General features: G+C 36.1%; 1 protein-coding gene across 1 annotated transcript; it reads right to left on the bottom strand.

Annotated features, from left to right (window-relative positions):
* Positions 1-470: 470 nt before the first annotated feature.
* LOC131618699 (uncharacterized) lies at positions 471-8,819 on the bottom strand. The gene is made up of 2 exons (XM_058889866.1): positions 8,584-8,819; positions 471-1,197 (listed from the first exon to the last, which is right to left on the bottom strand). Exons 1-2 carry the CDS (start codon positions 8,817-8,819, stop codon positions 471-473), a joined length of 963 nt encoding a protein of 320 aa, XP_058745849.1.
* Positions 8,820-18,637: the final 9,818 nt, after the last annotated feature.

Genomic DNA, 18,637 nt, shown 5'->3' with positions numbered 1-18,637 from the left:
TCTCTCTTGCACACCACATCATTTTCATTGAGAATGTTTGGATATTGATCCAGAATTATACCACTCAAGAGGGATGGAAAGGCAATTGAACCCTTAATACTGAAGCTTCCAGCATGCTTCATGGTTTGGTCGAAAATATATGCTCCATAATCAAACTTTGCCTTTGTTCCTACAGCATACAGAAATCTACCAAGCACAGTTGAGATAGTGGACTTGTGATTTGTTGGAACCCAATTAGCTGGACCTATTTTGTGAAGCATTGCATACTTGATGCTCAACTTACTTGCAGTTAGTTGTTCTTTCATAGGCCAGCTTTTTACTTGCTTGGCTGTGATCACTTGACAAACTTGGTTGTCTGTTACTTCCAGCTCAGTTTGAGATTCATCTGTTCTTCCTAAGAATTTATTAATCACAGAAGGAGAGAACGATACACACTTACCTCTTACAAACACCTTTTTGTAGTCTCCGCTTCAGCTATTGTCACACTCTTCAGATAGGTTTACCACAAATTCTTTGACCAGCTTCTCATAGCATTTGGGAAGATTGCACACAGTTTTTAGCAGTCCAGCTTCTTGAATCAACTCTAGGACCTCCTTGTTTTCAAGAGCATTTGGAGTCAATTCCCTTTCAACAGCCAATCTCTTTTGGAGAACATATTTCCATCTCCTGACACTAGAGGCATAATGGAAAGATACATTATCAATGGGAACTTCAGGGATGTTAGCAGCAAGCTTACTGGTTGTATGCTTCTTCCTTGATGAAATGTCAGGGACATTTGCTTCAACATCAGATTCAGGTTCAGCTATTTCCCGCTCTTTTCTTTTCTTTGGAATGACCCTGCTCCAAGATTTTGAAGGACCAACCCCTTTACTCTTGGTAACGGCTTTGCTCTTGACAGGACCTGCAGAAGTACTCTTCTTCCTGATAGTATCTTTGGCAGGGTTGTTCATGTGAGTGCTCCTTTTTTGTGATCCTTGAATAACAACTTTGCCTTTTCTTCTTGTCATTAGCCTGTTGGCTACACTCGGATTCAAGGAAGTAAGTAATTCGTCTTCAGAGTACTCATCTAAGTCTACCACATTAGTATCAGTTTTACTATTGGCCTTAGGGTGCTCATTATTGTCAATGTCATTGACATCCTTAGTGACATTGGTATTCTTAGTAACCCCTTGCTCATCCTTGTTGATTTCTAGGTCACTATTGTAACGCCCCAAATTTAATTAATTAGTTAATTAAATTATTGAAGGATTTAATTATTGGATTTAGAAGAAGTTTAAGAATGTATTGAAGTAGTTGAATTTGTCAGTGTGATTTTAAGAGGCGCATTTGGATTATTAAGTTAAAGTCAGATTTTAGTCGGTTAGTCGGAGAAATAATATTAAGAATAATATTATTATGGATTATTTAATTAAGTTGGATTTTGAGGTTGTGTGTTAAATAGCAAATTGGAGGTGTGAAGTTTAAACCCATTAGATATAATAATAATATTATTATTGTTATTATTGGATTAATGGAATAAAGAAAAGGAAAATAAGATTTATTTTAATGAGGAATTAGGTTTTTGTGTAAAGGAAGAGGCACGTAGAAAAAGAGGTTTTCATCACAGTGGAAAAAGGAGGTTTGGCTTTTGGGAGAATAGATCGTGAAACAAAGTTGCCGACGAAGAGGAACTTTGGCAGCGGAGGAATTGATCGTGGATTTCGGGGGAAAAGGAAAAGGCTTGCACTCGATCAGATATTAGAGGCGATCTCCATATACAAGGTAAGGGTGAGATTCAATCTCTATAACCGGGTATATGATGAATAGTATGTGAGGATTGATTGTATGATAATGTATGATGGGCTGAAACATGTTTAGTATGAAATCCCTAAATTTCCATGGCTTTGTGATTGTTAGGTTTTGATGATAATCCTTAATATGCAATGATTTTGATAATTTAGTGTTTTATGAGAAATTGATGTTTTAAAGATTTTATTGTTGTTAATTTTATTTGATTTTATACGTATAATTTGTAATGATATTCTAATGGTATTCTCTGTGCTATATTACTTTTTCATGTATTAGAAAAGGATTTTTCTTAGAAAAAGAAATATATAGCCTCAATATGTGATACATGCATGTATGCTAATATTGCAGCGTCAGTTTATATACCGCAGCGACCATGAATTTTGTGAGGCGTAAAAGAATTGGTATAACAAATTGATAATGTTAATTCATCTAAGTTGTACTGTAGCGATAGACCTCATGTGCTTCCGTCATCGTTAAATAATATAATTTTTGCACAGTAAGTTAGTTTATTTTAAATTAATACTCTATTTCACTATTATAATATAATAATAGTATAAATAATATTAATAATAATGATTTAATATTATTAGTTTAATACTTTTAGGAGTTTTGATTTAGAGATAAATCTTTAGATTATTTGACCAATTAAGTTATTTTAATTCTTGTTAGAGTTGTCAATAGGGTTGTTAGAGTTGTCAATAGGGTTGTTAGAGTTACTTTCGAATTGTTTAGAGTTAAATCTGATAACGTGTAAAGATTAAAATTGAAGATATTTGACCATTTAGAGTTTTTTTATTATTACTTGAGTCAGGTCATTAGCCAATTAGATTCATAAGAGCTACCCTTATAGGTAAGAGTTGTCAGTTGAGTATTTTTGGGCACTTTAGAATTGTAGGGATTATTGTAGAGTTGTTTAGAGTTCCTTGGAAACTCTGTCGAGTTATAATTATATATCGTTATAACTTTTTACAAGTTAACAATATAGAATAAATTAATAAAAAATGTTTGTAGAGATGTTTTGAACTTATAAAAATGTGGATTTGCAGGTGAAGTGGAACTATGATGATTTATCCCGGTTTATGGACATTATTAAGTTGTAGGCATTATAACCCATGTTTACTAAATTGAATTGTTTTTTTATATGTTGTTATTGTTGAGCTGTTGTTATTATAACTTGTTGTCGATACGTTGATGAAGTCGTAGGCCTATGGCCGATGTTGAATAAGTTGAATCGTCCCAAATTATGGACATGTTTAAGTTGTAGGTCGAATAACTAGTGTTGAGTTAAGTTGATGCAATTGATGCATGTTTAAGTTGTTGTTGTATGTGATGTTGTTGATGCATTGTTGTGTATTTGTTGTTGAAGTTGAGGTCGCATGACATACATTGCATGATTAAGTTGGCCTTGATGGCACCACGTTGAAAGTTGAAGGCTTATGCCTTGGCCTTAATGGCACCACGTTAAAGGCTTATGCCTTGTTAATGCCTCAATAAACTGGCATTTGTTTAAGTTGGGAGTTCTGCTCCAAATGATACCACATGCATTTGCATAGTTGAGTCGCATATTGAGTCGCGTGTTAAAGTTATTGTTATTATTCGTTGTTTATTGATTTTCGTTGTGTGGTTGTTGTGAGCTGTTGTTGCCATAAGTTGTTATTGCTGGGAGATGTTTTTGTTATAAGTTGTTGTTGTTTATAGTTGCAGACATGAAGTGGTGAAGTTGTATGATTTTAATCTAATATACTATTTATCATACGCCTATTTATATTGATTCGATATCTCACCCCTTCTGAATGATGTTTCCCTACCATGGGAAATGGACAGGTACTCAGTATAGAGGTGGAAGATTGAAGTGATTTTATGAAGCCTTTAGTTGCTGTTAGTTGAGTTGGTGTCTTGCTCTGATACGTAGCACTCGGGATGGGATTATGATTGTATTTGTTGTTCTCTTGTTGTTGTATTATTATTATAGTTGTTGAAATCCAAGTTGAATAATAAGAATTAACTAATGTTGTTTTAAGCTGTTTTTAAGTTGAATAAAAGTTGACGAATAAAGTTGTGAATGAATTATAATTTTAAAGTTGTAGATGCCGAATGCTATGTATCAAAGATAAATGAAATACATGATGTTTGTTGTTTTATGTTGAAACGTGACATCCTGTTTTATTGTTTGAAATTTTGACACTCTGATTTTATTATAATTATCGGGTAGAAAATGGGGTGTTACATTAGTGGTATCAGAGCAGGTCGGTCTGTCCGGCCAGTGTTGTCTAATGTTGTTTACTCCTCTGTACGCGACAAGTGTGTGAAACACTGTCGGTACTTGTTGCTTTCTAGTTGTTTGTTGCAGGTGTGGTTGGAAATAAGTGGGGGGGAGGCTTGTCTCCCGGACGTGTTGTTAGTATGTAAAAGTCGGTTTAAGGTGATGTTGATTGTGAGAGTGCAAACGTTATTGAAGCGATGTTGTTGCGAGCAGAAGAGAGTATGGACTCATAAATTCGTATCAGTCGAGTTTGAGATGTGCGTAGATTATGGATGGTGAATTGATTGAGAATGAGGAATTATTCCAATGGAAATGATAGTTGATGGATTAATTCGGTATATGGTATGTCTTGAGTATAGTCGGATTAAAGTCGGGTGATTTTCGTAGTTGTATGAAAAGAAAGGATGTTGGTAGATCTTGAAAGCAAGAGAGAGAGAGAGAGATAGAGAGAGAGAGAGAGAGAGAGAGAGAGAGAGAGAGAGAGATGGAACTTATGTTCATCAATCTCAAATTCTGATTTTTGCAATTATGGAGTAGCTATCAGAAAAAGGAGCATAAATTTTTACTCGTGATTCTGATTGAAGCGATTCTGGACTTTTTGGGAAGCTTACAAAATTCCCTACAGTTTGCATATAAGAATTGTCTTCATGAAGTTTGTGAAGAGAGAGAAAAATGCGTTTTAATATATGGGTCTGATGCTGACTTTTTGGAAAATTCTGCATACGGAAATTCTGAACCAGTCCCATTGCAAGGATGATAACCTTTTACCCGTAACTCGAATTTGGGCGATTCTTGAAGTTCTAGAATCTACACGAAATTCCCTTCATTTTGGAATATAAATTTTGTGCTTGGGAGGTCTGTATTGGAAGAGATAATTTGTTTGAAGTTGGGTGATTCTTGTTGAAAATTGAAAAGGTGAAGAAGAATGTAAAATATTAGTAAGCAATGAAACGTTAGTATTTGTAAAAATGCGAAGGTTACAGAAAATGCATGGAGGTGCAATTTATGTTGAATGAGAATGATTATAGTGACAAATTGTTGTAGATCTTGTTTTGGATTATTAGTAAGTAATTATAAGAGTTGTTGAAGTTGTTGGGAAGGCGAAGAATAGGATTTCAAGGATAAGAAGTGTTGATGAAAGCATAAAGGAATTTTGATTCGGATATTATCACAGGATGTGTAGTAGTATGTAGCTGCAAGACGTTGGTGTTAGCGTGTTCGGATGATTTTGGAAATTGTTGAAGTATGGTACTTTTAGTAAGTATAAGTTTAGAGGAACACTGTTGTAGTTAGTAATGATGGTTATACTCCATTATGATTGTCAGATATCTATTGACAAATTGAGGACTTGATCACCCTTAATCTCTTGTTAATGGTAGACGGAAATTGTATTGGATGTTATGTACGTATCTTGCTATCTTAATGATGTTCAAAGTGATGGATGCTAAAGAAAGTCTGAAAATTGGTTGATGCTTGGAACCATATAAGTTGATAGGGACTTTTATAAGAACGATGAATTAAGATGAATGATCAGAGTTGCGCAGCTGAAGAGGGATATGACGTTGAGAGTGGTTGTGTTGCATAGATTTTCGAGGACGGGAATATTCTAAGTGGGGGAGAGTTGTAACGCCCCAAATTTAATTAATTAGTTAATTAAATTATTGAAGGATTTAATTATTGGATTTAGAAGAAGTTTAAGAATGTATTGAAGTAGTTGAATTTGTCAGTGTGATTTTAAGAGGCGCATTTGGATTATTAAGTTAAAGTCAGATTTTAGCCGGTTAGTCGGAGAAATAATATTAAGAATAATATTATTATGGATTATTTAATTAAGTTGGATTTTGAGGTTGTGTGTTAAATAGCAAATTGGAGGTGTGAAGTTTAAACCCATTAGATATAATAATAATAATATTATTATTGTTATTATTGGATTAATGGAATAAAGAAAAGGAAAATAAGATTTATTTTAATGAGGAATTAGGTTTTTGTGTAAAGGAAGAGGCACGTAGAAAAAGAGGTTTTCATCACAGTGGAAAAAGGAGGTTTGGCTTTTGGGAGAATAGATCGTGAAACAAAGTTGCCGACGAAGAGGAACTTTGGCAGCGGAGGAATTTATCGTGGATTTCGGGGGAAAAGGAAAAGGCTTGCACTCGATCAGATATTAGAGGCGATCTCCATATACAAGGTAAGGGTGAGATTCAATCTCTATAACTGGGTATATGATGAATAGTATGTGAGGATTGATTGTATGATAATGTATGATGGGCTGAAACATGTTTAGTATGAAATCCCTAAATTCCCATGGCTTTGTGATTGTTAGGTTTTGATGATAATCCTTAATATGCAATGATTTTGATAATTTAGTGTTTTATGAGAAATTGATGTTTTAAAGATTTTATTGTTGTTAATTTTATTTGATTTTATGCGTATAATTTGTAACGATATTCTAATGGTATTCTCTGTGCTATATTACTTTTTCATGTATTAGAACAAGATTTTTCTTAGAAAAAGAAATATATAGCCTCAATATGTGATACATGCATGTATGCTAATATTGCAGCGTCAGTTTATATACCGCAACGACCATGAATTTTGTGAGGCGTAAAAGAATTGGTATAACAAATTGATAATGTTAATTCATCTAAGTTGTACTGTAGCGATAGACCTCATGTGCTTCCGTCATCGTTAAATCATATAATTTTCGCACAGTAAGTTAGTTTTTTTTTAAAATTAATACTCTATTTCACTATTATAATATAATAATAGTATAAATAATATTAATAATAATGATTTAATATTATTAGTTTAATACTTTTAGGAGTTTTGATTTAGAGATAAATCTTTAGATTATTTGACCAATTAAGTTATTTTAATTCTTGTTAGAGTTGTCAATAGGGTTGTTAGAGTTGTCAATAGGGTTGTTAGAGTTACTTTCGAATTGTTTAGAGTTAAATCTGATAACGTGTAAAGATTAAAATTGAAGATATTTGACCATTTAGAGTTGTTTTATTATTACTTGAGTCGGGCCATTAGCCAATTAGATTCATAAGAGCTACCCTTATAGGTAAGAGTTGTCAGTAGAGTATTTTTGGGCACTTTAGAATTGTAGGGATTATTGTAGAGTTGTTTAGAGTTCCTTGGAAACTCTGTCGAGTTATAATTATATATCGTTATAACTTTTTACAAGTTAACAATATAGAATAAATTAATAAAAAATGTTTGTAGAGATGTTTTGAACTTATAAAAATGTGGATTTGCAGGTGAAGTGGAACTATGATGATTTATCCCGGTTTATGGACATTATTAAGTTGTAGGCATTATAACCCATGTTTACTAAATTGAATTGTTTTTTATATGTTGTTATTGTTGAGCTGTTGTTATTATAACTTGTTGTCGATACGTTGATGAAGTCGTAGGCCTATGGCCAATGTTGAATAAGTTGAATAAGTTGAATCGTCCCAAATTATGGACATGTTTAAGTTGTAGGTCGAATGACTAGTGTTGAGTTAAGTTGATGCAATTGATGCATGTTTAAGTTGTTGTTGTTGTATGTGATGTTGTTGATGCATTGTTGTGTATTTGTTGTTGAAGTTGAGGTCGCATGACATACATTGCAGGATTAAGTTGGCCTTGATGGCACCACGTTGAAAGTTGAAGGCTTATGCTTTGGCCTTAATGGCACCATGTTGAAGGCTTATGCCTTGTTAATGCCTTAATAAACTGGCATTTGTTTAAGTTGGGAGTTCTGCTCCAAATGGTACCACATGCATTTGCATAGTTGAGTCGCATATTGAGTCACGTGTTAAAGTTATTGTTATTATTCGTTGTTTATTGATTTTTGTTGTGTGGTTGTTGTGAGCTGTTGTTGCCATAAGTTGTTATTGCTGGGAGATGTTTTTGTTATAAGTTGTTGTTGTTTATAGTTGCTGACATGAAGTGGTGAAGTTGTATGATTTTGATCTAATATACTGTTTATCATACGCCTATTTATATTGATTCGATATCTCACCCCTTCTGAATGATGTTTCCCTACCATGGGAAATGGACAGGTACTCAGTATAGCGGTGGAAGATTGAAGTGATTTTATGAAGCCTTTAGTTGTTGTTAGTCGAGTTGGTGTCTTGCTCTGATACGTAGCACTCGGGATGGGATTATGATTGTATTTGTTGTTCTCTTGTTGTTTTTAAGTTGAATAAAAGTTGACGAATAAAGTTGTGAATGAATTATAATTTTAAAGTTGTAGATGTTGAATGCTATGTATCAAAGATAAATGAAATATATGACGTTTGTTGTTTTATGTTGAAATGTGATATCCTGTTTTATTGTTTGAAATTTTGACACTCTGATTTTATTATAATTATCGGGTAGAAAATGGGGTGTTACAACTATCCACGGTGTGAACAGCCTCAGCCTTACTGGTGTTATTGGGGGGATCAGCCATTATGGTTTGAAGTGGAATAGATATTCCAGGAACTTGATGATTCTCCTTCAGAATACGATTAACAATCCTGGTAATTGCACTATCGACATACTTGGATCCTTCTTTAGTAAGTTTCTCCATGGTAGCAGATGATGAGGATTTTGTCCCCTTGTTGTGAGTATCCTCCTTGGGTCGTTTTGCATGAGTCGTTTTAGGCTTTGTGGCCTTTACATCGTCACTGCTAATCGTCCTTAAAGGGACAACATTAAGAACCCTATTAGGGTTAGAGGACTCTTCCAGTGTTGCTGAGTCTAAAATGGGAGATTCATCATTCGATTGCTGAGACATTCTGAATCTTAGAGAATCAGGTCTTGTTTCACACTTGTGAGAGCAATAGAAGTAAATCGATCTCAGAGAGTAGCTAGCAGCACTACTAGGAAGGTTTGCCGTTTTTATACTATCGGAGGATCGAGGGGGCTTTATATGCACACTAAGTGAGGGAAATTTCAAAACATGGATTTTGACAAAGCCCAAATAGTATTCCCTCGCGTTGGTTAATTGCTATAATAAGTTTTGGTAGCAAATACCCAACATACCCTTTTCTGTCACATTGTCTTCAGATGTTGTTGCAACATTCTCTATGACATTGCTTTCAGACAGTCTTTTGGGATCATTGCTCACATTTGACTTTTCCAGTTTTCTTTCCCGATCTGTAATGTCCAACACAAGGCTTACTCTTTCTTCTAGCAGAAATCCATTGATACTTCTGTATTCCCTTACTTTTGCACACAGTTTCTCATTCATTAGACTGGTCTCAGAAAAACTAGTAGACAATTCACTTATAGTGAGATCACCAATATAGGATTCTTTATTTGATTCATCAAAATCATAGGATTCATCAAATTCGTGATGGTGCATTTTCAATTTTTCTTTGATCATAAAATGGTCAGAGGGGTGGACAGATGTGTCAGGCTTCCATAGATAGCAATTATCCTTAGATCTAAATCCCTTCATGACTTCCTCATTTGCTTCATTTGTGATGATACACTCATCTTTGGTGAACTTAGCATTGAATCCTTCATCACACAACTGACTAATGCTTATAAGGTTTGTAGCTAAACCTTGTACAAATAGAACATTGTTTAGATTAGGTATACTTACCCCTTCTGTCTTCCCAATACCTTTGACTTCTCTTATATCTCCATCACCCAGATTTACATAGTTGTTTCCTTCCAATTTGAGATCTACTAGAGAGTTCTTCCTCCCGGTCATATGATTTAAACAACCACTATCAAGGTACGAGACTTCTTCTGCTGACATCCTTAGAGAAGTGTGTGCTACCAGAGCAACATTCTTAGTTATCCCATAATGCTTCCTGTTACTGGTATCATGATCAAGTTTGGCTTGTTGAGTTTGGTCTGGATATCCAAATAGTCTGAAACAGAATGGCTTTATGTGACCAAATCTTCCACAGTGATGACACCTCCATTTCTGGAACCTTTTCTTTGGGAACCTCCTTCTTCTGTTTCCTTGATGTTGTGACATTTGGATTGACATCTGGTTAGTCATACACATTTTGGATTCTGTCCTCCTGTGTTTAGAGATTAATTCCTCTTTAGCCACGAATCCCACTCCAGACATGTCTCTTGATCTTTGTCCAGATTCCTAAATTTCTTCTAGAGTATCAGATCCATTGTTCAGCATTTTGAATGACTTGGTCATTTGATCAAGTTTGTGGTTCAAAATGCTTACTTCACTACTGAGGGAGTCTATGGTTGCAAGATGTTTAATCTTTTCAGATTCTAGATCTCTTATGATCACTTCTTGCTCCTTCACTTGTTTGAAGACTTCAGCATTCTCCCTACACAACTTCTTGTACGAGGTAGCTAATTCATCAAAGGTTAGCTCATCATCACTGGAGTCATCATCAGATTCATAGGTTCTTGTTAAAAATGTGACATGCTTTGCAGTTTCCTTTTCTGAATCTGAGTCTTCGTCAGACCATGTAACAGTCAATCCTTTCTTTAGCTCCTTCTGGTAGGTAGGGCATTCAACTCTAACGTGTCCGAATCCTTCACATCCATGACATTGAACCCTTTTTCCTAGATAGGGATTCTCCTCAGCTTTGAACCTTTTACTAGAGTCATATGTCTGACTAATGTCATAGGGAGTGTTCCTGACATCGGGCCTGGACTTCTGATCAACCCTTTTGATAAGTTTGTTGAATTGTTTTCCAAGCATGGCTATGGCGTCTGATAAATTCTCATCACTTACACCATTGCTTTCTTTTGAATCATCACTTGTGTTGGTGACAAACGCAATGCTTTTGTTCTTCTTTTCAACAGGTTCAAAGATGCTTAACTCAAAGGTTTGGAGAGAACCAAGAAGTTCGTCCAGCTTCATGTTGCTGATGTCTTGAGCTTCCTCGATGGCATTTACCTTCATATCAAATTACTTAGGCAGTGGTCTGAGGATCTTCCTTACCAGTTTTTCTTCAGTCATTTTCTCACCTAAGGCTGCAGAGTTTTTTGAAATCTCACGGACATTCATGTAAAACTCATGAATGGTTTCATCCTCTTTCATCTTGATATTTTCAAACTGAGTGGTAAGTAATTGAAGTCTCGACATCTTTACCTTTGGCGTACCTTCATGTGCTATTTTGAGAATATCCCAAGCTTCTTTAGCCAGCTCACAGTGTTGCACAAGTCTGAAGATGTTCTTGTCGATACCATTGAATATTGAACTTAGGGCCTTGGAATTGCCCGACGCTAACTCTTCTTCATATTTTCTCCATTGAGTTTCAGGAATTAGAACAGTGGTTCCATCTTCTAGAATTTTCTCAGGATGTTTCCATCCACTTTCAACATCTCTCCAGGCCTTGCTGTCCACTAACTTGATGACTGCTACCATACGAGGTTTCCAGTAGTCATAGTTAGAGCCATCCAGGATAGGTGGTCTGTTTCCAAACACTAACAGTTCCTTCTCCATAGTACCAGAATTTTGTTATCCCTAGATCTCACCCAGATGTAAACAGGAAGGGTGCCTGCTCTTATGCCAATTGAAAATTCTAATAATACACACTCGATGTCAAACTGGATGTTATGACATCCACAGTTACGCAGCACAGACAATAATAATAAACAACATAAAACAATAAAGAACACACAGAATTGTTTACCCAGTTCGGTTCAAACAACCTACTCTGGGGCCTACCAAGCCAGGGATGAAGTCCACTATTAGCAGTATCAATTCAGAGCTAAACTCCCAGTTTACAACTCCTCACTTAATCACTACCCAATGACCCTTCTACCTAAGTTCTACCTAGATATGGAATATCTCCATTCTACTCCCCCTCAATCACAGCAGTGATACACATACACAATAAACAATTACAGATAGAAGACACTCTTCAAATACACACCTTGATCTGCTTACAAGCTTCAATCAAGAGACACACACTCGTGCTTAAAAGCTTAGAGTGACACAACTAAAACATAAACTAACTCCAACGCAATCATCAAAGATAATAGCGTGGATCACAAGTAACAGAAACAGAACAAATTACTCCACACCGATTATCAACATGATAATTGTTTGGATCACATGAGACAGTTACAGAACAGTCGTTCTTCACAAATATAATCTTCTGTCTGCGTTCCAAATTAGGATTGCAGGTCTTTTTATAAGCATTCTTGGGCCTTGGGCTTTTTTAGAAATACATTAGGGTTAACAAAGTTAACCTAATTCACACGTCAATTGTCTGTTACACAATGTGCTGTCAATAGGATCTTCTGGACGAAATGTGCAGCACTCAATAAAAAGTTTCCTAAACTGATAAGAAGGATAAATCAGGAAACACAATTAACAAATAATAACAGCTCATGCTGTCACACATGGATGTCATGACATCGATCATGACATTCCTTACAAAACCTGTATTAGCTCCACACAATATATGCAACCTGCATAAACACAATCAACCAGGTATGTTTTACCAATAATGCAGCCAACCTGCAAAACACCTTCAACTTGAACCATAAACTTTTTTTTTATGCATGGCCTGACACGCTCGAAAAGTACAAAGATACACCAATCTAAAGATACGTTTGAAACTGAAGCACTATTAAACAAAATTGCTACAGTCTTGACACTCTAGAACCCCAAATTATGTAAGATCGATTTGCGTACTTATTATTCCAAATCTTTAACCTCTAGCTTTAAAGTAGCTTCGAGTAGTTTATTCAGCAGTCGACACCATCTTAAACACAAACTACGTAGAGAGCCGATGAATATAAGTGAATGATCCTGAAAATTTTTCAGTAAAAATTAAAAGATTACATCGACTAAGCTAGGTGACCCTCACCCGGTCATTTAACCCAAAGGATGTGTATCTAGTGAACAATAAAGAAGCCTATTGTCGGTTGGTTCAAAAGTATCTGGTATTGAACTTGGTAGGGCGAATTACGGTTCGATCCCCCACATCTTACAATTGGTAAAAGAAGTGGGTACCACATAAATGTGTCAGAGCCCCGTGTTAATAAGGATCAGAGTCACTAACCGGTTACTCTACTATATGCGTGTGAAGATAAAGGGCTTAATGTGATTGCGCTCGAATGAAAACAAGTAAAATCTAGCAAAAGGATCTAGATAAGCTATAATAGCATGATTTGAATTGGTTTGCATAAGTTGGAGTTGTCTAGTGTCACCACTGTGTCTTTAGTGTTCATATTAAGCTTCTATATCTCTAGCAAAGTTTCACTGCGACCGCGTACGAATCGAGATGATTGTCATGCATATGTAAAACTCTTTTTTTTCTGATTGTTTGCTTGAGGGCAAGCAAAGTTCAAGTGTAGGGGAGTTTGATAACACGAAAGCGTATCGTATATTTAGCTTAATTTACATGTATTATTATTTTATTTTATTTCAATTTTGTTACTTTATTTCGTATTATGCCGGTATTTCGTATTTGTTTCAGGTATTTATTAAATCAAGGCTTGCAAAGGAAATAATCAAATAAAGAAGCCAAAATGAAGAGAAAAGGGCTAAAAGGATGCTTAATTGATGGGGGCGTAAAAAGAAGAACTCAGGACCAAGATCCATGCAGCCCAAGACAAAGGAAGAGAGCACGTGACGAGTGGCACCCACTAGGCCATGCCATCCGTCACGCACCCCCCTGCCGGTCGGCACCCCCTTGTTATTTTAGTGTGTGACGTGAGTCACACACTCACACCCAGAAGGAAACGTTCGTCAAGCCCTGTTTTCTCTCCGCCTATTTTTCCTCCGTAAAGCAAGCTACTGAGACGAAACAATTCAAATTCAAGAACCTAAAGCAACTCTATAAATACCAAGCAAGAAGAATTGAAAGGGTTACGAAGTTTTACCCTACTGCCGTCATTTACATTTTCTCTGCAATTCAATTTCCAATTCAAGTCTACTTCTTCCCAAACCATTTTCTGCAACAGATTTCCACACCGTAAATACTATTGCATCTTAATTTCTTTTTAAGCTTCATAGTTCGTTTTTAGTTTTAGGAATAGTTTTAGTTTTAGCATTTATTTCCAGTTCCGGATTCAAGAATTGGTGCTACAAGATTACAATTTCAATTCTTCCATTTAATTCAGGTTTATTTATCACTGTTAATTATTGTCTACCGTTTATGTTATATTGTCGATTTATGTCCGGAATATTATTTATCTGCTATATCTGTTCTGTTCAGTCAATTAAAATAATGTCCGGCTAAATATTTTTTACCGGTATGTAAGGTCATATAACTGAGGGAATATAGTAATGCTTTCGACGTAATTTATTAATGAGAATTTATTTATCTGGTTATAATTTCTAATGCTTAATTAAACCGTTTTGTAATGAGAGTTAAAAACGATAGATGTTATGATCAATAAAAACGAGAGTTTGAGGTTTTAACTAGACAGTAGGAATTATGCATTAACCTTAAATACAGCGAGAGCGCTTTAAGGTTAATTAGTCTTCATTCGTTTTCAAAAATCATTTTAAACTTTAGTTGATACAGCGAGAGCGCTCACTTAGGTTTAATAATGAGATCATAATCAATAAACACGAGAGTGTGAGAGGAAGATTTTTAAACTAATGATTTCTACAGAAAAGTATTTTTAAATTATGATTCGTGTCGATAGTTTACTAGATTCCCGACGTCCGACCATTACATACCGTTATAATTCCCTCTTGATTTAATTTAATTATATTTCCTTATTTTTTTCCCGTTTGATCCTAATCAATCAAATATTAGCCTTAGGTTTACATAGTAACAATTAAATACATTAGGTCGATTCTTAGTCCTTTGGGTTTGATATCTTTTAAAACTACGCGGTAGACTGTGCACTTACAGTCATAATCACATACATACCCACTTTGTCGCGATCAATATGTAGCACTCAGGGGGAAATTAACACTTACTTTATGTTGTTATTTGTTTATTGAACCTTATGATGTATCTGAGGAGTTTGTTTGTATTGTTGCTATTTTATGATTCAAAGATGCTATGTCTATTTGTTGAATCATTGTGAATCTGTTGCATGTTGAATCTAAGTTTGGAATATGCTATGAAAACTATGTTTATTCAGAAGTTGAGATTTATGTTATGAAGTATGTGTTTATGAGTTATGTTCATTCCAATCCTGAAAGGGTTATGTATTGGTTTAAAAAGCATGACAAGTGTTGTTTATGTTGAATGTGTGACATCCTGATTGTGTTGAGAATTTTTATACTCTAATATCTTCCGTATAAATGCTTGGGATTGAATTGGGGTGTTACATTAGTGGTATCAGAGTAGGTCGGTCTGTCTGGCCAAGTGTCGAGTCGTAGTGTGGTCTAACAATCGTGTATTGTTATTTTGTGCTGATTGTTTTTGTGTTGTAGTGGATAGTTGAGATGGCTGGAAGGAATGATGTTGCGATTGTTGCTGCTTTGGAACATCAGCTGAATGTTGGTGAGAATTTTACGTCTCGCAATTTGGCTTCCTTCAAAGAGAGAATCCACCTGTTTTCAAGGGCACTCATGAACCTGATGGCGCATTGACATGGCTGAAGGAGATTTAGAGAATATTTTGTGTGATGGATTGTACTCCAGATCAGAAGGTTCAGTATGGGACTCACATGTTAGTAATCGAGGCTGATGACTGGTGGCTAGAGACTCTTCAGAGGTTGGAGGTTGTAGGTGAGGATATCACTTGGGTTGTGTTACGTAGGGATTTCTTCAGGAAGTAATTTCCAGAGGATGTCCGTGGAAAGAAGGAAATCGAATTTCTTGAGTTGAGTCAAGGGAATAAGTCGGTTGTGGAGTATCCTGCTAAGTTTGGAGAGTTGGCTAAGTTTTACCAATATTATGATGGACCAGATGATGAATTTTCTAAGTGTGTCAAGTTTGAGAATGGGTTGCGCCCGGAAATCAAGAAGGCAATTAGTTACCAGAAGATTTGTGTCTTTACGGATTTGGTTGATAGTTGTCCGATTTATGAAGAAGATAATAATGCTCATTATCAGGTTATTAGTGAGAAGCAGGGCAAGAGTCAACAAGTCCGTGACAAGACTTATGATGCTCCAGTTGGCAAGGGGAAGCAGAAAGCTTATGAGGGCATGAGGACTAGTGGGGGTGATGCACCCGCTAGTATTGTGTGTTTCAAGTGTGGCAAGGCTGGTCATAAGAGCAATGTGTGTACTGCTGATGTGAAGAAGTGCTTCAGATGTGGTAAGATGGGACATACAATGTCTGATTACAAGCATAAGGACATGATATGTTTCAACTATGGCGAAGAGGGGCACATTGGTAGCCAGTGTCCAAAGAAGAAAACCCAATCTAGTGGAAAGGTGTTTGCTTTAGCTGGGACTCATACAGCTAGTGAAGACCGATTCATCAGAGGTATATGTTTTATTAATAGTACTCCTTTAATCATTATTATTGATACTGGTGCTACTCATTGTTTTATCGTTGCTGATTGTGTTGAAAGATTGGGTCTTATGTTGTCTTCTATGAATAGAGAGATGGTTGTCGATCTTCCATCTAAGGGATCGGTGACTACTTCTCTGGTGTGTTCAAAGTATCCTTTGTCGATCTTCGACAAAGACTTTGTTGTTGACTTGATTTGTTTGCCGTTGAGTGGATTAGATGTAATCTTGGGTATGAATTGGTTAGAGTATAACTATGTTCATATCAACTGTTTTAACAAGTCTTTGAGGTTTTCTTCTCCTGAAGAAGTTGGAGTTGGTTTGTTGAGTGGTAAGCAGTTGAGGCAGTTGATGCAAGACGAAGCACATATGTTCTTGTTGATAGCGTCATTGTCTTTTGAGAATCAAGTTAGAATCGATGAGTTAAAGGTGGTGCGAGAATTTCCTAAAGTGTTTCCTGATGTACCTCTAGAAAGAAAAGTTGCGTTTGCGATTGATCTTGTACCTAGTATAAGATCTATTTCAATGGCACCGTACAGGATGTATGCATCTGAGTTGTCTGAATTGAAGAAGCAATTAGAAGAGTTTCTTGAGAAAAAGTTTGTAAGACCAAGTGTATCGCCGTGGGGAGTTCCTGTGTTGTTAGTAAAGAAGAAAGAGGGAAGTATGAGACTTTGTGTTGATTATCGACAGTTGAATAAAGTGATGATTAAGAACAAGTATCTGCTTCCAAGAATTGATGACTTGATGGATCAATTGGTGGGTTCTAGTGTGTTTTCTAAGATTGATTAAAGGTCCGAATATCACCAGATTATAGTGAAAGAAGATGATATTCAAAAGACCTCGTTCAGGACTCGGTATGGACACTACGAGTATTCGGTGATGCCCTTCGGTGTTACTAATACGCTGGGAGTATTCATGGAGTACATGAACCGTATTTTTCATACTTGGATCGGTTTGTGGTGGTATTCATTGATGACATTCTGATTTACTCTAAATCTGAAGAAGAACATGAAGAGCATCTGAAAGTTGTGTTGCAAGTTTTGAAAGAGAAGAAGTTGTATTCAAAGTTGTCCAAGTGTGAATTCTGGTTGCATGAGGTTAGCTTCCTTGGTCATGTCATTTTTGGTAGTGGCATTGTCGTTGATCCTTCTAAAGTTGATGTTGTGTTGCAATGGGAAGCTCCGAAGTCGGTTACTGAGAGTAGAAGCTTCTTGGGTTTAGCCGATTACTACAGAGGTTTATCGAAGGATTTTCTAAGTTGGCACTTCCATTGACTAGGTTGACTTGCAAGGGAAAAACTTTTGTGTAGGATATTCGATGTGAAGAAAGTTTCAATGAGTTGAAGAAGAGGTTGACGTCGGCTCTGGTTTTGACTTTGCCTAATCCAGGAGAGCCTTTTGTTGTGTACTGTGTTGCTTGTCTGATAGGGTTAGGTGGTGTGCTTATGCAGAATAGGAAAGTGGTTGCTTATGAGTCTAGGAAGTTGAGAGCTCATGAAAAGAATTATCCTACGCATGATCTAGAGTTGGCTGCAGTGGTCTTTGTGTTGAAAACATGGAGGCATTACCTTTATGGTTCTAGATTTGAAGTGTTTAGCGACCATAGGAGTTTGAAGTACCTTTTTGATCAGAAAGAGTTGAATATGAGGCAGCGAAAGTGGTTAGAATTATTGAAGGATTATGATTTCGGTTTGAACTATCATCCCGGAAAAGCTAATGTTGTGGCTGATGCTTTAAGCCGGAAGACTTTGCATATGTCGACTATGAGGGTTAAGGAGTTGAAGTTGATTGAGCAGTTCCGAGATTTGAGTTTGGTTTGTGAAGTGACACTGCATAGTATTATATTGGGAATGTTAAAGATTAACAGTGACTTTCTCGACAATGTCAAAGAGGCTCAGAAGCTAGATTTGAAGTTGGTAGATTTGATGGTAGGAATCGATCGACTTGAGAATGATGATTTCAAGTTAGATGCGCGTAGTGTGTTAGGATTCCAAGATCGGATTTGCATTCCTGATGATGAAGCAATTAAGAAAGTGATTCTTGAAGAGAGTCATATAAGCAGTTTAAGTATTCATCCAGGAGCTACAAAGATGTATCAAGACTTGAAGAGTTTGTTTTGGTGGCCTGGTATGAAACATAATGTGGCACAGTTTGTGTATGCTTGTTTGACTTGCCAGAAGTCAAAGATTGAACATCAGAAGCCTGCAGGGTTGATGCAACCGTTAGAAGTTCTATAGTGGAAATG

This window comes from Vicia villosa, linkage group LG7, assembly GCF_029867415.1.
Source record: "Vicia villosa cultivar HV-30 ecotype Madison, WI linkage group LG7, Vvil1.0, whole genome shotgun sequence".
Taxonomy (NCBI): Eukaryota; Viridiplantae; Streptophyta; class Magnoliopsida; order Fabales; family Fabaceae; genus Vicia; species Vicia villosa.
Note: the sequence above shows the minus strand (reverse complement) of the source record. Positions and strands in the feature narration are given on the sequence as shown.